This window comes from Triticum dicoccoides, chromosome 5A, assembly GCF_002162155.2.
Source record: "Triticum dicoccoides isolate Atlit2015 ecotype Zavitan chromosome 5A, WEW_v2.0, whole genome shotgun sequence".
In the NCBI taxonomy this organism is placed as follows: Eukaryota; Viridiplantae; Streptophyta; class Magnoliopsida; order Poales; family Poaceae; genus Triticum; species Triticum dicoccoides.
Window position 1 is genome coordinate 441,569,055 of NC_041388.1, and position 19,859 is coordinate 441,588,913.

General features: G+C 43.6%; 3 protein-coding genes across 6 annotated transcripts; 2 read left to right on the forward strand and 1 right to left on the reverse strand.

The window, feature by feature from the left end:
- Positions 1-260: 260 nt before the first annotated feature.
- On the forward strand, positions 261-7,523 carry LOC119302186. 4 transcript variants are annotated; one of them, XM_037579221.1, is made up of 6 exons: positions 261-740; positions 858-1,019; positions 4,414-4,460; positions 4,602-4,648; positions 5,222-5,425; positions 6,340-7,523. In XM_037579221.1, the coding sequence occupies exons 2-5, from the start codon at positions 934-936 to the stop codon at positions 5,381-5,383; spliced, it is 342 nt and encodes a 113-aa protein (XP_037435118.1). In that variant the 5' UTR covers positions 261-740; positions 858-933; the 3' UTR covers positions 5,384-5,425; positions 6,340-7,523. The 4 variants fall into 4 exon arrangements, with proteins under 4 accessions (XP_037435118.1, XP_037435116.1, XP_037435117.1 ...); XM_037579219.1 differs by having other exon boundaries at positions 5,799-6,429; XM_037579220.1 differs by having other exon boundaries at positions 5,905-6,429.
- A 183-nt stretch (positions 7,524-7,706) lies between these two features.
- LOC119302187 (nucleolar protein 14-like) lies at positions 7,707-15,140 on the forward strand. Its single transcript, XM_037579222.1, has 14 exons — positions 7,707-8,517; positions 8,608-8,742; positions 9,054-9,180; positions 10,401-10,480; positions 10,569-10,628; positions 11,249-11,440; positions 11,869-11,997; positions 12,197-12,844; positions 12,949-13,141; positions 13,231-13,424; positions 13,646-13,738; positions 13,814-13,956; positions 14,055-14,333; positions 14,461-15,140. The coding sequence occupies exons 1-14, from the start codon at positions 7,819-7,821 to the stop codon at positions 14,723-14,725; spliced, it is 3,237 nt and encodes a 1,078-aa protein (XP_037435119.1). The 5' UTR covers positions 7,707-7,818; the 3' UTR covers positions 14,726-15,140.
- A 1,003-nt stretch (positions 15,141-16,143) lies between these two features.
- LOC119302188 (ACT domain-containing protein ACR4-like) lies at positions 16,144-19,048 on the reverse strand. The gene is made up of 8 exons (XM_037579223.1): positions 18,739-19,048; positions 18,264-18,336; positions 18,084-18,129; positions 17,874-17,988; positions 17,701-17,780; positions 16,993-17,592; positions 16,780-16,884; positions 16,144-16,703 (listed from the first exon to the last, which is right to left on the reverse strand). The coding sequence occupies exons 1-8, from the start codon at positions 18,746-18,748 to the stop codon at positions 16,374-16,376; spliced, it is 1,359 nt and encodes a 452-aa protein (XP_037435120.1). The 5' UTR covers positions 18,749-19,048; the 3' UTR covers positions 16,144-16,373.
- Between the last annotated feature and the right edge of the window lie 811 nt (positions 19,049-19,859).

Below are 19,859 nucleotides of genomic sequence, written 5' to 3' on the forward strand. Positions count from 1 at the left end.
CTGTCTTCTCCATAAGGAATTAATAGAGGACACTACATCTTATATGTGAGCGTTAATCACCCACAGTTCAGCTAAGAGAAGCAGGGGAGGCAGCGGGCTGCAACCAAACCAGTAAAGGGAGGCATCACCATCCTCAACAACAACATAGCTATTTTTCTTTTAGAACAGTACTGCACAATTTCATTACCACATCACCATGAGCTTACAGTAATACTCCCTCCGTTCCGAAATGTAGGTCGCTGGATGTTTTGCAGTGCAAATTTCGACACGTTACGGAATTCTCGCACTTTCCGAAATTACCCCTCACTCCGCTCACAGCCCACTCGCTCACTCGCTCGCCTCTCTTCTCCCCGTCGCTCCCCTCTTCTCCCCGTCGCTCTCCCCGACTCCCGCCGGCATCTCCCTGACTCCCCGTCGCCGGCCTCTCTAGCATATCTCCCCGTCGCCGCCACCTTTCTCCGCGTCCATAGCCGGCATCCATTCACGTCCGGCGTCCACTCATAGCCGGCGTCCATTCACGCCCCACATCCAAGGTCAAAGAATGAATTTTTTGCGCCGGCGACGAGCTTCTGGGCGACAGAGGCGATGGATTTGCGTGCGCCGGCGCTCGATCTAGGCGAGGGAGGCGCTGGATCTGCGCTCGTCAGCACTGGATGCATAGTGGAGGCCGAGCGGCGTATCTGGAGAGGCGCGGGAGCAACTGGCGGATCTGGAGCGGCTTGGTCATCCTCACGGATCTGGTACGGTGTTTCTTCTCCATGCCTCCTCTCTTATCCATTTGCAGGAGTAGTTGATGTTAGAGTAGCAGTGCATCGATTTGGTTAATGAAAACTTGATGCAGTAGCTTGAAAATGCAGTGTGCCGGACTCCACTACGGCTCTGAAGCCTTCACAAAGTTACTAAAATCGTGTGATTGTTGCTGTGCAAGCAAAGATGAAGCTGATGGATCACCCCAGGCCCAGAGCAACTTGCTGGTGGATTCTGGAGTATGTGTGTGAATTGCTGAATGGAGTAGAATGGTAATGCTCTCCTTTGTATCTACGCCATGTTGCGGCTGAGCCACTGAAGCAGGTTCATATTTTTAGAGAACGAAAATTGCAGGCATCGAACATACTCACATTTTTCTTGCAGATCCCACATTTTTCTTTTTCTTGTTTTGAATGGTTGGTGATGAACTCTCGCAGTCTCACTCGTGGTTTCTACTCCTGATTCAGTTATTCTTGTGTGTTTATTATTCCGTAGTTGTCGAGACATAAAGTTCCTCCTGATTCAGTTAGTTGGTCCCGATTTAATCATTTGAACAAGTTTCTCCATCTCAACAAGTAACTTAGCTGGATACATTTTTCACTCCAATCAAGAGCTTACCACAATCTCAGTTGGATACATTTTTCTACTTTAAGTAACTTTGCAATCTCAGTACATATTTTGCATACTTGTATTACAGTTTGTTTATCTACTGCAGGTAGAGTGCAGAGTAGCTTCTTAATCTTGCAGTTCCCTTGCTAGTCATGAATGTTCATTGCTTTGGCGAGGGAACTTCTGTAGTCGAACATGTTTATGTACTCCAGTCTTGTTCTGCATGCTTAAGCAGTCAAACATGTTTAGATATTCCAGTAGGAGTACTTCTATCTCTGCATATACTCCAGTCTTGTTCAGTAGGAGCACTTGTATCTCTACATATACTCCAGTCTTGTTCTGAATTTGTTCACTTGCTTACCAGTCTTGTTAACTGAAAAGAAAAAAGGGGCCAAACAAGTTAACTTGTTTTGTTAATTGCTTGAAACTCACTGTGCAAATTGGTCCTCTCCTCTCTCTGTGTAAATTTGTTGTGCATGTTGAGTGTAAATTTTCTGTAGCTTCTGTTAAAAATAACTTATTCTCATGAAGCTTCTGTAGCTTCTTTTAAAAGTTGTCGTCTGTAGCTTTTGTTAACTTGTCTACTGAAACTTGGGCTACTGAAGCTTGTTAACTTGCATAATATTGTGAACTTAATTGTTGCTTGCATATTAATGACAGCAAAATCATGATAGGAGTAGTTTCTGTAAAATCATGACATGCCATACAAGCTTCTGTAAAATCGTGTGGATTTTCCTTAAATTAAAATTAAAATCGTGTGGACTTGTTGCTTAGTTTTAATTAAAATTAGGAGTAGGAGTTGTTCTTGGAGTAGGAGTAGGAGTAGTTCTTGGAGTATGTAGGAGTAGTTCTTGGTTAATTAAAATGATCATACAAATGATTCACTCCACACAAGTCTCTTCTCAAGGAGTTACATATACTCCACACAAGCCTCATCTCTAGGATTTACATATACTCCACACAAACAAGGAGTTACACATACTCCACACAAATAATCATAAGCATCTTAACAAGCAACTCCTCAAGCATCTCGACAAGCATCTCAACAAGCAACTCCTCAAGCATCTCGACAAGCATCTCAACAAGCAACTCCTCAAGCATCTGAACAAGCATCTCGACAAGCAACTCCTCAAGCATATCAACAAGCATCTTGACAAGCATCTCAACAAGCAACTCCTCAATCATCTGAACAAGCATCTCGACAAGCAACTCCTCAAGCATATGAACAAGCATCTCGACAAGCATCTCAACAAGTAACTCCTCAAGCATCTGAACAAGCATCTCGACAAGCAACTCCTCAAGCATATCAACAAGCATCTCGACAAGCATCTCAACAAGCAACTCCTCAAGCATCTCAACAAGCAACTCCTCAAGCATATCAACAAGCATCTCGACAAGTATGTCAAGCCTCTTCTTCCATCACTGAACTCTCTCCATTATCCCAAGATTGTGCAGGGCATTTGCATATACCTCTTCAGGGCATGTAAGTCTTGGAGGTAGCATCCCAAGGTTCTCTAGACTTTCCTTGTTCGCATGGGGTATTTTATACCCATTGCCCCCTGCGTGGTTCAAGATTTCAATCATGCAAGCTTGTAGAGATAGGAAAACTCTATTCAGCTTGTAAACTTCATAGTTTTCAAATTCATCTAGCACACCCTTGATAAGATCCTGAAGCGTTCTAGGGCTTAGACAATCTGTCAGAGATTGCAACGAGTTGAAGAACCCAAGGTCAAGGCCATTCAGATCAGGGCTATTGGCAGGTTGTTGAATTAGTCTGATATCGAGTCCAGTTCTTTCCGCGGTTGCTACAAATTCTGGGTCGTTGGGCAAGATATGGGGCTTGGCGTTGTCTTGTTGTATATAGATGGTTTGCCCAGCATCATTCTCAGGCCAAGATGCTTGTATTGCTGGTAGTAGGTTATCTATCATGAACTCTCTCATTACTTGCCTGTTGACTTTTATGGACTTCGTCTCCATTGTTCCTCTGGGCCTGTTGTCGCTTCTCCTCTGAGCCGGAACTTCTTTCATAAACGGCCAAATTCCAATTTTCCCAGAAAATGTCACATTTCCTTCACTATCCCACCTTGGCCTAGCAATAGCCGTCAAGAACATGACTTTTCCAATACAACTGCCGTTTTGTATAGTTCTCGTAGGCTCTTCCTCCCCATATAGCAGATAATAGTTCCTGTTTTTCTTGGTCATATAGAACCATTTCTCGTCAATATGAATAATGTTGTGCATGGTCTTGAATTTTGGCCTTTCAGTTTGTGTTGTTGTCTCATCGAGAATTGACAAGCAAAATTCCATTCTATCCTTCTTGTTCTTTTCCTTCAAAACTGGCTTCAAACAGTTTGTATGCCTCTTTATCAACTTCAGCATGAACTTCCGGTGGAGTGTCGTAGGGCTGCAACCGAGTTGCCAAGCAAGTGACCTGATAGTAGACCGCTTGTTAAGTGGAATGGTAGGTATTTGATCTAGATTAATGTCCTTTGGCTTTCTTCCACAGTTCTTTTTTCTCTGACTTGAAACATCCACCTCCAGGCCTTGAGCAATTTGCTTCATTGCTTTCTTCCAAACTCTTTGTACATTCCATACACCCACTCCAAAGAAACTGGCAATCTTTTTCTTGTCATCTCTTTCAAATTTGCCCCCTCTACTCATGCACAGTGTGTGCATTGCAACATAAGCAGCATACTTTTGCTTGTCATCGAGGCTATCCCTTTTCTTAACTGATTGCTCAACACCTGCACGAAGAAATACAGCAAAGGAAAAATGATCAAATGATCAAAGGAAAAATGGTCAAATGAACATAAGCATTCAAATGATGATATGATCATATCATCAAATGATCAAATGATGATATGATCATATCATCAAACTGTATTCTGTAATTTAACTGATTTTTTCTTCCACCACTAACTGAAAATTTCTGAAATGCCACTGTAGCTATACCTGCATGTTGTACTCCCGCATCTTCATCCATTTGTACTCCTACATCTTCATCCATTTGTACTCCTGCATCATCATCACCCATTTCATCTTCTGCATCTTCTGCAGGTGGAGTGCAGTTGAGGTCTGGGACAACCATCTTCTGCTGCTTTCAGGTACTGCTGTTGTAATCTGAATTGTACTCCAACAGTAATTTGACAGTATTCCTGCATCAGTAGATTCGGATTTTGTCAAATGGTTAGATCAAATTATTGGCCAGTTGAACCAAATTCTCATCAAATTGTTTATGTTTGCAGTTCATTCCTCTCTTTGCTACGTGGTCATTGTTTCAGGACAGATCGAGGTATAGCTTGCATTGCATTCAAGCAAGTTTGCTGTAGATTATCAGTTCAAGATGTTTTGTCAAGTCTTATTACAGTAATAAAATCTCTTAGCAATGATATAAAAACACTCAAATCTCTCCCAGCCAAAAGAAGTTTTGTCAGGTCTTATTACAGTACTACTCCAGTCATGAACCTGTTTTTGTTGTGTGTGTGTTCTCAGATTTTTTTACTCCAGACTATTTTCAATAGTTTTCTCTCATGATCCTCTAATGAGAAAAAGAACATGTGTAATCCAGATGACAACATTTTCAGTCTATGATTTTTATTTAAAGTAAATCAACATAATGGCAGAGGTTCTTCCAGAATTTTCAAAATCAATGATGCACAGTCAACAATTAATACAGTTTGGTCTGCTACTCCTATTGTCTGAAATGCTACAGCCAACAGTTAATTCAGTTAACTTGTTCAAATTATTTGTTGAATTTTTGGCAGCAAACATTTCTTGAATCAAATGTTGGCACTTCTGAATTACTCTTGACTACTCTTGAATCAGTACATCTCTTGAATCACTTGAGTATTGTTTATGCTTGCAGTTCGTTTCCAGCGACAGCAGAGAGATGTACTCCAGCAGAGGATCAAATGATCAGAGAGAGGAGATGAACCTGGGCACCAACCGAACCCAGCAGAAGCTCCTGGACGTGAGAGAGGAGGAGCGCCTGCGCCTGGATGCAGTAATTTTCAATATACTTGAATAAGGCTGATGATCGCCCTTGCCATATTTCTTCGTGATTGATTCTGTGAGTAATTTTCAATGACACTCTTTTACGCTCTTGTGCATTTGTTAGTCTACTTATCTACTTGACATGCAAGGTGAAAAGGGAGAGCATGTCTGCAGATCACCCTCCACCTTGTTTCTCGTTCCTTTCATCTTCTTGATGTTAACTTGAGCTTCACATCTTTCTCGCAAAAAAAAAGTTGAGCTTCACATCTAGACTTTGTTTTGTGTAAAATCTTGAGCAATTATCTATGAAAATCATTCATTATGCATTTTGTGACCAATTTAAGGTCTATGCAATAAAAATCTTAAATACACATGTGTTTAGATTTGAAAAATATATATAGTGGTGCTACTTGGTCTGTTTTCCTCTAATTCCGTTTTCCCGTCTATAGGTGATATGTACTACATTGCTTTGCTTGGACTTTCGGTTTGCTCAATGTTTATATGTATACTAATTTACGTTAGTTCTTGCTACACCTGTGCCATTGTGCTGAAAAGGTGCTCTTGTACTGGTTACCGCCCCGTCATGTAGAAGTCAACTCATATGCACATCCAGCACAAGTAAATATGGCAGTCAAAATCTATTCCCAATGGAGAAGAGTGAGTTGTCTCGCCGCTCTGTTGGATTTGTTTGGAAGCATGGAATGAATTAGTGGTATAGAAACATGCTTTGATATAGTATCCATGAAACTTACTACTACTCCCTCCATTCCCAAATATAAGTCCTTTTAGAGATTTCAACAAGGGACTACATACGGAGCAAAATGACTGAATCTATACTTTAAAATATGTCTATATACATCCGTATGTTGTAGTCCATTTGAAACCTCTAAAAAGACTTATATTTAGGAACGGAGGGAGTAATATTTTTTTCTTACTTGCCTATTTGTTTGGCAATGTTTTTTTAGATTTTTAAATCTTTCATTTTTGTAGGATGTGCTACACTTTGGCAAGTCTTGTCTTCTTCTGCTTTGTACTTTTGTCCTTGCTTAACATTCATAGTAAAGTGATTTAAGACTTGAAGAACATGATACGGTTCCATCGCAAAAGAAGAAGAAGAACATGGTACGGTCTCACTGTGAGTGTTAGCTCTCTACTAAATGTTGCGTCTTTTTTATAAAATTAGTAACAAACATTTAGACAAGATTTTTGGTACATGTTGCATGTTGTTGTGGACTGATTATTTGCTTCATTTATCAACATCTTGTTGATTTATGATTCTTCAGTAAAGCCACACATACATGGCGTCACTAAATGTTCTATCTTGGAATGATATCTAAAAACACGAGCTTGTAGAAGACAACTAATTTTTTCTTAGCCGCTATCACTAACGAGCTTTTATGTCTGAACATTGAAATTATATTAGTAATACAAGCTTTAATCGCCATTAACTGCGGTGGATGCATGTCATGACCACCGAATGGGTAGGAATGTTGCATGGTCAGTTTTCTTTTAATCCTTACATGCAAGAATGTAATGCATCTCATAATCTAAACAGATGTGAGAAAGAAATAAAAATAGTACTTACAATAATAATAATAATAATAATAATAATAATAATAATGAGATAGGCTCAACAAACCATAAATGAAGGAGAGTATGTATTATACCACACACTTATGTTATACGCCCTCTGAATGCGTTTTGAATCACCGGGCAGATTGTGGTCTTCTTCTAGTTTCCAAATCTGCCCATAATTCAATTTCACTGCCTGCCTAAGTCCACTTTGTATGTTTTGAGTCCATTCGGGTTTGGTTTTGTTAGGTTTTAAATTCAAACATGTTTGTATTTTTAAAATTTGGAAGTTTGTAAAAATCCCCAAACCACTTAATGTAAGTTCCCCATATTTGTCAATTATCTTGGTCTAAATCTTTCTTTTCTTCAATCTTCTGTTTAATAATTGAAAAAGAAAAAAAAACAAGAAGGAGAGGTCCATCAGCCAGCATACAGCCCAGCTAAACTTTCGTGGTCGGCCTATCCACCCCCGCTAACCCTCTATAGCAGCCAGGAGAAGGACGCGGCTAATCTGCACCCGAGCTCATATGCTCCCGCATGAACAGTAAAATCGAAAAAAATAAAATAAAAATTCAAAAAATTTCAATTTTTTTTTAGTGAAACATTGACAAAAGTTCTAAGTGCCTGCAAAAATTTGTCATGAAATCACATTCCTAGAAGGCGTGGCAAAAAAAACAAAAAATGTACTCTGAAAAAGCTACTTTCAAACGCATTTTGAAGCACTGAATTTGTTTTTTTTGCCACGCCTTCTAGGGATGTGATTTCATGACGAATTTTTGCAGGCACTTAGAACTTTTGTCAATGTTTGTCTCAAAATTTTTTTAGAATTTTTTGAATTTTTTTCGATTTTTTTTCGATTTTACTGTTCATGCGGGAGCATATGAGCTTGGGTGCAGAATGAACTTTTCGCCAGGAGAAGACCGATCCCCACATTCCCTCTCCCGTCTCTCCTCGTCTCTCCCTCCAGCGCCGTCACCCCGCGCCTCCCTTTGCCTCGCGGCCGGCCCCGTCACCGGCGTCCACCGCCCAAACCTCCTCCTTCCTGCTCGTTCGGTGCTCTTCTTTCGGTCTCTGCTCCCTCTTTTCTTTTTTCCGAGAAAAACCGGCCTCTGCTCCCTCTCTGTGGGACCCGGCCTCAAGGGATGCAATAAGAGGCCCATCTTGCAGCCCAGGCCTAGGTTACCAAACATACGGCGACAGCCCATAGCGGGGGTGTTGCACAAAACACACCTCTCCTCGCGCGGAGCCACCACCACCCCGCCGCCGCCGCCGCCCGTCGTCGCGCAGCCACCTCGTCGCCGCCGCCCCACGACGTCGCGCTCCGTCTCGGCCATGGCGAAGACGAAGCCGATGGCAGCCGGTGCGGCCGCGGCGGACAAGAAGCAGAACAAGAAGAAAGGCAAGGGCGGCAACATGAAGGGGAGGAACGGCCCGGCGGCCGTGGCCATGAAGGCGCGCGGGGCTGGGGCCGCGGCGGCGGAGCGGAGCAACCCCTTCGAGGCCATCTGGTCGCGCCGCAAGTTCGACGTGCTCGGCAAGAAGCGCAAGGGCGAGGAGAGGCGCACCTCCCGCTCCCGCTCCGACGCCATCCACAAGGTAAGTGCTTGCTGAACTGCTAATAGACCGAGCGATTTTCGGGCGAAGCTCGATTCTTTGGCCTGATGTCGCGGCATGGCGTGGTTGCAGAGGGAGAACACCCTGCTCAAGGAGTTCGAGCAGAGCGCCAAGTCGTCGGTCTTCCACGACCGGCGCATCGGCGAGAGGGACGAGACTCTGCCCGAGTACGACAAGGCCATCCTCCGTCAGCAGCGAGAGCACATGGTATGTGCCGCTTACCTCGTTATATCCAGAGTCACTCTGTTAGCGCAGCATTCTCTAGTCAACAATGGGATTCCTGGGTCCAAGGTTGGACACATAAACTGCATGGATTAGTAGAGATGCAAATAGGGAAACCAGTGTTCTTGTTGTGTTATAGGAACAAATTTATGCATGTTTTGTCCCCTTCATTTCCATCTATCAGTATGTGCCACGCATTGCAAGTATGCGGTCGAAGTGCTCCTTCTCATTTTAGTGACGGCGGCGGTGTGTGTCCAGGAGTTTGTTAAGTTTCCCCCTTTTCTCATGATTTCTAGGCGAAGTTGAAACGGGCAAGCAAATTCAATCTGTCCGATGAGGAGGATGACGAGGATTCTCACACGCTTTTGGGAAATGATGATTTCAATGAAGAGGTGCCTATTGGTGACGACAGTGATGAAGAAGGTGTGTTTTAAGCTCTCATCTAAGTATCTTGCACTATATTTAATTGGCCCATGTTTTCTGCTTCGTGGGATACTTCTGAGTCTCCTGTGTTATGTATGTATGTATCTCACATTTGTATTTTACAAACTACTCTGGTATTTTAAGTTAGCTTTTAGTTTATTATCTGAAACAGAGCATTTAAAATATATTGGGATATATGTTGTCCATCCAAAATAAATTGAAATTTTGTCGATGGCCTGCGAAACAAACCTTTTGAAGTTCTGCTTGTCGTGTAGATTCCTGGGGCCAAAGGCTGGACACATAAACTGGGATTAGAGCATTTAAAAGACTAAAAGATATATGCTGTCAATCCAAAATATTTTTTTTTGTCGATGACCTGTAAAACAAACCTTTTGGAGTTCTGCTTGTTCTTCTGAGAGATTCTGTAGATTACTGTAGTCTGACACCTAGTTTTAGGTTTGCTCTGAGAGATTCTGAAATTTGTTCATTCTATTTATTCTGTGGGATGCAAATGTTACGGGCTCATACAGGTGTTGGAATTGTCTCGAATTTAGGTCTCTGAGTTGGCAAGAATTTCTTGACGTTGGCAAATACTCCCTCCGTTCCAAATTACTCGTCGCAGAAATGGATGTATCTAGAACTAAAATACATCTAGATACATCCATACCTGCGACAAGTAATTCGGAACGGAGGGAGTAACAATTGGAATCCAAAACATGGGTTGGAATTTGACACGTCTGACTCAAAATAATCTGGGACGGGGTTGGCCCTAGTAAAACTGATAAGATAGCATAACATAACTTTCTACTGTAGATATTTGATTTAGCTATCAATGTTTGTTATTGTTTAGTATCTAAAATCCTTTGTGGTCTCCACCTTTGGTAACCACTGATTTTCCCCTATATCACACATGACCTAGTTTCAGTTTTGGCACTTAGTTTGCTAGGCTCAGCGTTGGGAATGTACGATGGTTGTTATCGGAGAAATTATTTATGTTAACATACTCCCTCCGTCCCAAAATTCTTGTCTTAGATTTGTCTAGATACGGATGTATCTAACACTAAAATGTAACTAGATACATCCGTATTTAGACAAATTTAAGACAAGAATTTTGGGACGGAGGGAGTATTAAAGTTTTATAAGGATTAGAATCCCCATCTACAGGAACTGATGTTAATGTTTCTATTTTGCTTAATGTGCTTAACCTTTTGTATTTTCAGGTAACACGCTCTCAAAGAAGCGCTTATCTCTCCAAAGTAGTGATCTCCCTTCAGAAACTGACCTGCCCGGAGAAACACATGTAATGTTTCCTAGGAATTACTAATTACATTTAGATCTCATCTGTTATCGATATGCTGTGTGCTTAATCTAGTCACTCCTGTTTGCAGGGTCACAAGAGCAAAAAGGAAGTTATGTCAGAGATCATTTTGAAGAGTAAATTTTACAAGGTAGAGTGCCCTGTGTGTACAAAAAACATTATTCCTTCTGTTGCTGCCTTTTTTTCTGTCTTGGGCTATCACCTAGAACATTTCCTATCATTCTGAAACTTAAATAAACTGTTTTGAATTTTCCCTACAAATTATTATTTGGTTTGATACATGATGCTTATTCCACAGTTTTCAACTCTTGGTATTTGCTTTTTTTCCAAATTGTTTGCAAAGGTAATCAAAAGAAGCCTTTGATATAGCTTTGTATGTCTACCTTAGTGCCTTCCATGACAAAAATGACCAAGTGTTTATCAGTGCGGTGAAGATATATGTGGATGTGAGGGATTAGATAAACAGGGCATCATTCTTATATGCTGGATGCACAGCTTGAACTCGGACATATTAGACTCCTTAACTTCCTAATACAATAGTATTGGACTCATTCCAATCCAGCCACCTCCTATTTCCATTATAGTTCCATGTTGCTTTATGCATGACCTCATTAGATTGGTATTGCAGATCTGTTGGGTTGTGTACATGATTTGCAGTTTTGCACACACTATACTTGTTATTATGCATTCTTCTATTTCCATATTTGTAGCATGAAGTGGCTACGTTAACATAATTTTGTCTTGTTGCAGGCCCAAAAAGCCAAGGAAAAGGAACATGATGAACATCTTGTTGACAAGTTAGATAGTGATTTTGCATTGCTGGCCCAGACACCAGCACTTCTATCCCTGACCGAATCAGCTAGAGTGAACACACATAAAAACAATTCAAGTACAATCCATAAAGGTTCATCTGGTCTGACCGGAAAGGAGATTTTCAATAAGGTAGCATTTACTGCTTGTCTTCCCATTTAGATCATCAACAAGCCCAAGATTATTCATTATATTACATAGCTTTCAGTCGACAATTAAGCTGGCAGCATGGGTGGAACCTCTGTTATGTTGTTAGAAGTCGTTGCACACACCGAACAGTGCACACACATGTAAGCTTGAAAAGAGAAAATAGTAGACTAGACATGGTAGCCCATTAGTTGATTTGCTTTAAATTTTGTGGACCAGTTTATGCGTCTATTCTAAAGATATGCACGTCCTTGGTGGAGTCGCTCCTCTCATTTGGTACCTTGGGATGAAGTGTGTACAGCAGCATGTCCACTTCTAATTTCGCAAATTTTGATTGTTGTGCATGGGCCTGTAAATATGTTAACTTTGTCAGTTCCTGGTACTGAAGTTGCATATTGTTTGTTGCATTCCAGGAAAAGCCAGACGCATACGACAAACTGGTGAAAGAAATGGTGATGGATCAACGTGCTCGCCCGTCGGACAGGACAAAAACCCCAGAAGAACTAGCTCAGGAAGAAAAAGAACGTCTTGAGAAGTTGGAGGTTCGTCCGATCTAGTTGCATTGGATGCAACTGCTGCTTGCATATTTAAAATTTGCCTTTTCTGTCCATCCTACAGTTGTTTTTGTGAACTCTAGTGTGATGATTTTAGGTTTAGCTTGTAATTCTACCACATCAGTGGTGTTTTTGCTGATGGAAGTACTGATATTAAATCGCTTGCTGATGCTTAATGACATTGTAGAAGGAACGTCACAAGCGGATGCTTGGAACTGCTGAGTCCTCTGACGAAGAAGATGATGATAGCGAGGATGGTGATCATCATATGAGGGCGGATAACTCAAAACCTATATCTGGCGATGATCTTGGTGATTCCTTCTCTTTTGACGAGCCAACAAAAAGGAAAAAAGGTTGGGTTGATGAAATTTACGAGAATGAGGGTAGAAAGATAGGTGAAGGTGTAGCATCTGGCGATGAAGGAAGTGATGACAGTGGTGAAGACGAGGATGAGGATGAAGAAGATGCTGGTGATGAAGAGGATTCAAGTGATGATGACTTCCGTAATATGCCGGCAAGAGACTGGGAGCAAAGTGACGACGATGAGGTTGCTTTAGAAGAAGATGAAAAGGATGATGTCAAAGATAAAGAACAAGTTATCGGCGAAAAAGTTATGAAAACAAATGCACAAAATCTGAAGAGAGTATCTAATGCGAAGCAAAAACCACATGGCAAGGATGAAGATCTTCCTTTCGTGATAGAAGCACCAAATAACTTACAAGATCTAAGCTCCTTGGTTGATGGTCGCTCAGAAACTGAAATAGCTGAGATTATAAGCCGGATACGTACTTGCAATTCAATAAGGCTTACACCTGAAAACAGAAAGAAAATGCAAGTATGTGGTAAACTAAATTCATCTGGTTATTACCAAATATATTTACTTAATTATTCATTATCTTTCCCATTGCATCCATCAATGTATCCTCAAATATTTTGCAGGTTTTCTATGGTGTTCTCCTGCAGTATTTTGCAGTTTTAGCTACTCAGAGTCCAGTGAAGTTTAAAGTAATTGAGACCCTTGTTAAACCCTTAGTTGAGATGAGTGGAGAGACACCATATTTTGCTGCAATATGTGCTAGGGAACGACTTATTCATACACGTGCTCGTTTATGTGAAGACATCAAAGTTCCAGGTTTCTGAGGCTATTCTTTTTTAAACTGGAAATTGGTTTTGTTGTCATTAATCTGCCATCCTTATTATGTGGTCTCTTTGAACTTACAGGAAAAAGCAGCTTGCCTAGTTTGAAGACATTACTTCTCCTGAGGTTATGGTCTCTTATATTCCCCTGCTCTGACTTCCGGCATGCTGTCGCAACTCCAATGCTTCTGCTTATGTGTGAATATCTGATGCGATGCCCTATACAGTCTGGCCGAGATGCAGCTGTTGGTTCTTTCTTGTGCTCCATGGTGCTTGCGGTATGCTCTCCAGCCTTACATTATCTTGTGTATTAGTTTATCTTTCTCCCCGATGAGTACATATTGTATGCTCCAGAGACCTAATTAGCATGAATAATTTGAATGGCAGAAGCCAATTAGCTGAATTTCTTCTGTTTCTGCATCCCAAGTACACATGGAATTCCTTCCCCCCACTTTTACAGCAGGAAATATTCATCATGTCTGCAAATTTCAATCTGTAGGCTACTAAAGAATCAAAAAAGTTCTGCCCTGAAGCTATCAGTTTTCTGCAAACTCTTTTGGTAACATCACTTAAAGGAGAAGTTAGCAATCAGGTAAGTGTGAATCCAGTTGTTAAGCATACATTTCAGCTTGCTGCTTCATATTAAGTTGAATCTCCTTTGGTATAGATCAATGACCAGTTTATGGAGCTCAAGACATTGAAACCATGGCTTCATATCAGCGAGCAAATGCATGAAGTGAATCGTATGAATATCCTTGACCTAATGAGCATGGATCCTGATTCCCCATTCTTTGCATCTGATAATTTCAAGTGAGCACCTGGTTTTAGTGGACTCACGATTGGATACTGGAAGTTGTCGTTTTACATGTTATATATTATTTATCTTATAAACATACATTTTCTGACAGGGCTGGTGTACTTCTGTCTGTGGCTGAATGTTTGAGGGGCTTTGTAATTATACATGAAGGGCTATGCTCTTTTCCAGAAATTTTCATGCCAGTTTCTTCCCTGCTGCAACAAATTATGGAAAAATCCGAGTTGCCTGCCCTGTTGCAAGAAATTTTCCAAGATGTAATCGACTTGATTAAGAAGAGAAGTGACGAACACCATGCTTCAAGAGAGCCACTCCAAATGCGAAAGCAGAAGCCTGAACCAATCAAGCAGCTGAATCCCAAATTTGAGGAGAAGTATGTATACTTGTCATTCCCTGTTCCCAGTTTCTTGTCTCTGTTGTGCTCTGTTTTAGCCTGTCCTGTTCTGTTGTTGAAAAGGTCTAATTATGCATTTCACACGTCCTCCTTCTCTTTGGTGCAGTTACGTAAAGGGTCTTGATTACGATCCTGACCGAGAAAGGGCACGCCTGAAGAAGCTGAAGAAACAAGTGAAGAGCGAGAAGAGAGGTGCGATGTCCGAGCTTCGCAAAGATAGTTATTTCATGGCTGCTGTGAAGGAGAAGGAGAGGATGAAACACGAGCAAGAGAGGTCTGAAAAGTATGGCAAAGCAATGGCTTTTCTTCAAGAACAAGAAAGCGCTTTTAAATGCGGGCAGATGGGAAAAGGCAAAAAAAGGCGGAGGTGATGATATGCTGATCAGGTTGCTATCACGGTCCAGTTTGCGCTGGGTAGTGGAGATAGAAAATTAGGCATGCACCTGGTGACCCTGGCATGCCCCGTTTTAACTGCCTTTGCCACTTCATGTGGAATACACACCGAAACGAGTAATCATATGCAAAAGCTGATGTGGATGGAGGCGTTATGTTTCTTGCACTCGAGAATGAGTTGCTCCAGAGTGCTGTACTCGTGCAATAGTAGTAATCTGATGTAGCGCAGGATGTGATTTTGTTCGCTTTTTTGTCCTGATTTCTTGTATGCAGTGTTACTCTTCAGATGTATCCGAACCAACACAGTCCTGTTCATCTCGTCGCTTTTCCCAAATTAATGGGAAGACAACCTACACTGGAATTTAATCATTGGTGATATACTGTTCAATGTCACTTTGAGTGACGAGTGCCCTTTTTGGCATGGTTTTCTCTCTCTCTAAACCCTGTAGCATGTTCATATTTCAGAGAGAAGCTCTGTTTGCCACCATGCAAATTACATCTCCTATAGCATTTGGTCTTCTCCTGTACATCTGGCTGGAGCAGCTTCAAGTTGTCACCATCATCTCACTACTTCAAGTGGCCACTAAGCCTGTGCGTGCCTGCGCCTGATGGTGCACACACCAAACTCCTCTGCAAATCATGCAAGCCACCATAGCGGCTTTACTGCTCAGCAATGCCCTGAGCTCATCTGACCTCACCTCAGTGTGCATTATTTATGTATCAGTCTTGCTTCCATGCCTTTCTTTTTCCCATGCCTTTCTAGGTCAGGCGTTACCAATCATGGAACACACATGTGGCGCCAATCAGCCATCGCAAGACGGCCCAAAAGCAGCACTACACATGAGGACCTAAAAGGTAAATAGACATCCCAAACTGACTCCCATTGCGTGCTACCACTACTATGCCTATTTCTTGGTTCCGGCCTGGCTTGGTCTTCTCTTCTGGCTTTCTCCCCACCCATCAGCAGGCGTCGCCACCGCGGCATCGATCGGAGATCGCACATCGGAGCTAGTGTGAGGTGACAGGGCAGCATGTCATCAGACACAGCACAGGAGCTGAATTTTGCTTTTTCATGGTGTTTATTACTCGGTCTTGTTAGGATACAGACAAAGGCTAATGCAACATGTCCCTGTCAGCAAAGCTTCGGCGAAGAAGATGATAGGGGATGATGCTTTTTGGCTACTGACCTGCATCTGCTCGCCCTCCACAGAATCGGATGCCCGTTGCTGTCGTGCAGATTCCGGTGGCTGGATAGGATAGCCACAATAATTCCAGAACCAAGCAGGCCGACTTGGCCTTTCGTTTTCGGCATCATCGCCATGGAAGATGGAAGACGGCGAAATGCCATGACCTTTTTTCTTCACCTGATTCTTTTCCCGGAAAAGAGGACATGTTCTCCGAGGCGGTAACGGTTCCGGATTCTTTATTGATAATACTTCCTACAGTTGTATTTACACTCTATGTACAATGCATATTTACAGGTGATGATGGTCTATGATCAACACAATATAATGTATGTAAACTAACTCTGCACTAGTGGAGCCAAATGTAGGCTCCAATTCTCACGGACCGCTTCAGCAGTTAAGGCTTGATTGACAGAGATGTTCTCCGAGTTCGATGAGAGCATTACCGCACGAACAATCCAAGACTAGGGAGAGACCTTGGTCGGAATAAGTTTGCGAAGAGGAACCATGTCGGGGACTCTTTCTTCTGAGGCGCCGCCTCAGGGTGGCCTTTCACCTGAATGTTGTGTCCTATGGCTTCCCTGATGGAATCAATGGTCTTCTGGTCAACTGCCTCCCCCGCAGAGCTGCGGACGTAGAATGTGTTGACGGCTGTCCTGCCTTTGGTGCTAACCTCTGCTCTTGTGACAGTCAGGCTGTTCTCCCGGAAGATGCGGGTGACCTCCGACAGGAGGCCGACCTTGTCATTTGAACACAGCTCAAGTTTCACACCCTGGAAAGCCAAAATTTGGGCTTCATAAGAAAATAGTTCTGGCAAAGTTACCTTTGATAAGTTCATGGATCGTTACCTCAGATACCCTGCGCTCAATTGCGCTTTCAAGGCACTGGATGACTCTCAATCTTTCAGCTTCAGTGTTCATTGGAGATCCATTCACATGTCTTACATAGAATTCCTGCAAAAGAGTATCAAGGTCACACATTTCCTTGTATGAAATCTTATGAGCCTACTACATGGTAGCAGCGACTGCCCGGACCGGATATGCTGGGTTGTGTGTATTCACCTGGTACGCTTGATTATTGTTGGCGTCAATGTTTGCATGGTAGACAACATAGCGCAGGTCTGTCAAGGTGCAAACAGTGTCGAACAGAAGCTTCGGCCTGTCCTTGCACCGGATGGTCACCACCGAGTAGTCCTTGTCTTTCCAATTCCGAACAGTGACATTAGGCTTCTGAGGTTGAGCTGGGACATGCCCATGAAACTCTTCAGTGTCCCCGTCACTAAGCATCATCTGGTGCAGCCTTCTCTCGGTGTGTGTGGCAGAAGTCCCCGATGCGTCTGCCATGGCAGCTCCTCGCGAGAGATTGTTTCCTCGGAGAAGGTAGGACAGTCGCTCCTTGATCATTTCAAGCCTCACGGTATCGGTGACGGCTAGCATGGTGTCCTCATCACTGACTCGCATCACGGCTGCGACTCTGGTGTTATGGGTCCAAATCTCAGCACTGACCACATTGCATTTGAGGCTTGCAAGCACAGCGCTGACTTCAGAGAGCAGGCCTGGACGGTCGCTCCCTGTCAGCTCAATGACATTGTGGTCGGTTGAAGCGGCGACACCCACCGATCTCCGTTTAGCAGGCATGTACCTTGAATCTGCGCCCAAGGACTACACATTCAAAGAATGTTTCAATTGTCAGTGAGCTGGAATGTTGGGTAATCATACATGACTGGTGAACTGAAAATGGCAAGATTGCTCTCAGGATTACATACATACCTTCCGGATGTAGCCCTCAATCTCCGCAATAGCAGCCTTGTCTTTCAATTTCATCCCTTCCTTATCAGTCACATTGAAAACTGAAACAGCATGAATTTTTACCATTATCAACAAAAAGGAGCAGGGAAATAGAGGGCACCATTTATTAGATTTTATCAGGTGTAAAATCTTACCATCCATGAACCAGCCCCCATCTGATGTTATGTATGCCTTGCTTATCACTAGATTGAGATCCATGAGGACTTGGATCACTTCCAGCAGAATCCCATACTCGTTTGCACTACCAACCTGTAATGGCAACCACCAATACAAAAATCAAACCAGCACACTTGACTGCAATCTCTGTCACAGAAAACCATGAGCCAGTAGGAAATTAAACATACCTTGACAATCGTCGCGTCCGCCAACGAATCGTTGTCGATGATGATACTGCAGTTAACGAGACACACAGACCGGGATTAGGAAACAAGACCTGATGGTAAAAACTGGAGGGTAATCTTTTCGGGGTGCAGAAGCAGAAGCAGAAGCAGAGACAGCAGCATGTGAATGTGGATGCGCCTCACCTTGGCGGGTTCATCTTGCGTATGAAGTTGTCGTACTCGTCGTCGCTGTCCCAGGTAGGGCCATAGCCTTCATCTGTCACATGGAACCATTAATTAATCACGGTACGGCCTCGGCGTTGGCGACGCGGCAAGAAACGTGTGGAAATCGAAGGGGGACACAACAGGAGAGGAACCAGCAAATCAGAGTTAATTAACACTGCGATTTTATTTCGAATCTGTGCAGCGGCGATCGAGGGCCGAGGATGGAGCAACTGAATATATTCTAAGAATGTTTTTGCTAAAAAATGTATTCCAAGAATCAGGAAGAAACAGGGCAGAAACAGAGCCAGAACCCTAGCCATCAAGGAGATTAACGGGGAAATGGAGGCAGAGATGCAGCGACGAAATGGAAGGGGACCGGAAAAGCAGAGTGCCGCCGCAGGGAGGGAAGCAGTTTCGAGGCGGGCGGCGGAGGAGGAAGAAGAAGACGGGTTACCAATGGACATGGCGGGCGCAGAGGACCGGAGGGCAAGAACACTTGTTCACTTTTGGACGAGGGATTGCTCTCTCTCCCTCTCTGTTCCTCTGCTTCTTCTTCTTCTTCTTTCTCGGGGCTCAGTTGGGAGGCGCGCGCGCTGTGGGTGCGCGATTGGCTGGCGCTGGCTGGCTGGCTGGCGATCCTAGAGAGAAGGGGGGAGGAGAGAGAGGGGAGTAGGTGGTAGAGAAGAGAGGAATGGCTGGCCCCCTCTCGCTCACCCTCTTGCACTTGTTGGGCACGGCGCTTCCCTTCCTCTCTCTGCCCCTGCCCCCAGAATCCTGGGCTGGGAATCGGCCCTGCGGGCAGTTTTTACATGCTGCCTGCGCCTTTTGCACGCCGGACCCTGGCTTTCTGTGAAATATGCGCGCGCGTCCTCGGCTCGGCGGCCACGGGGAGGATATCGCAAATTGCTGTTCCTCTCGGGGGCGGTGGGCCTTCTGTATGTCTGTGGGTTTCCGCGCGCTAAGATCTACGTGTCATGGTAGCCGTGAACGCTTGAAAACGAGAGAAGGCGGGGCCAAAGAGAAAAGGTGGACACACAACTGGCGCACACCGTGCAAGGGCATACTGCCGAAATCAGCTTGTCGTCGTTTACGAACGCACCACACGCGCGCACGGATGCTGATGATCAGTTCTTTTTAGATAAGTGTGCCACAGCATAATCTTTTTCCTCTCAAGTACGTGCACACGCGTGTCGTGTATTGAAGGGGAAGTGGGTGAAGAGCCCGTCCATGCTACATCATTACGCTACAAATGCGGTGGCCGAGCATCCACCGTCGAAGGAACTACTACTCACCAACGGTCCACCTAAAGAACGGTGCAAATGAAATTACGTAGAAGTCACGCCATGGCCCACAACCTACCTTCCTCGAGCACTTTCTCGAGGACACGAGCTGGAGGTTGATGCGCCATTAAAGACAAAGTCATTCCTATGTTGCGAGAGCTCCCACGTGGCACTGTATTGAAGTCCTTTCGCCTGGCACTTGGTGGGTGCGTGGGAGGCGCGCCACTCAACCAGCATGTTGTCCACAACATGCATCCAGTCTGGAAATCCTCATGCGTCACATAACATCCGTCCA

What these genes read in the sequence shown, in the direction of transcription:
- LOC119302186 (XM_037579221.1), top strand. Translation starts at nt 934, where the DNA reads ATGAAGCTGATGGATCACCCCAGGCCCAGAGCAACTTGCTGGTGGATT. An exon ending in CCATCTTCTGCTGCTTTCAG is followed by an intron (nt 4,461 to 4,601) that starts GTACTGCTGTTG and finishes TTATGTTTGCAG; the next exon opens with TTCATTCCTCTCTTTGCTAC. An exon ending in TTGTTTCAGGACAGATCGAG is followed by an intron (nt 4,649 to 5,221) that starts GTATAGCTTGCA and finishes TTATGCTTGCAG; the next exon opens with TTCGTTTCCAGCGACAGCAG.
- LOC119302187 (XM_037579222.1), top strand. Translation starts at nt 7,819, where the DNA reads ATGAACTTTTCGCCAGGAGAAGACCGATCCCCACATTCCCTCTCCCGT. An exon ending in TGAAGAGTAAATTTTACAAG is followed by an intron (nt 10,629 to 11,248) that starts GTAGAGTGCCCT and finishes GTCTTGTTGCAG; the next exon opens with GCCCAAAAAGCCAAGGAAAA. An exon ending in AAGGAGAAGTTAGCAATCAG is followed by an intron (nt 13,739 to 13,813) that starts GTAAGTGTGAAT and finishes CCTTTGGTATAG; the next exon opens with ATCAATGACCAGTTTATGGA.
- LOC119302188 (XM_037579223.1), bottom strand. An exon ending in TTGAGGGCTACATCCGGAAG is followed by an intron (nt 17,593 to 17,700) that starts GTATGTATGTAA and finishes TTGAATGTGTAG; the next exon opens with TCCTTGGGCGCAGATTCAAG. An exon ending in TTGAGCGCAGGGTATCTGAG is followed by an intron (nt 16,704 to 16,779) that starts GTAACGATCCAT and finishes TTGGCTTTCCAG; the next exon opens with GGTGTGAAACTTGAGCTGTG.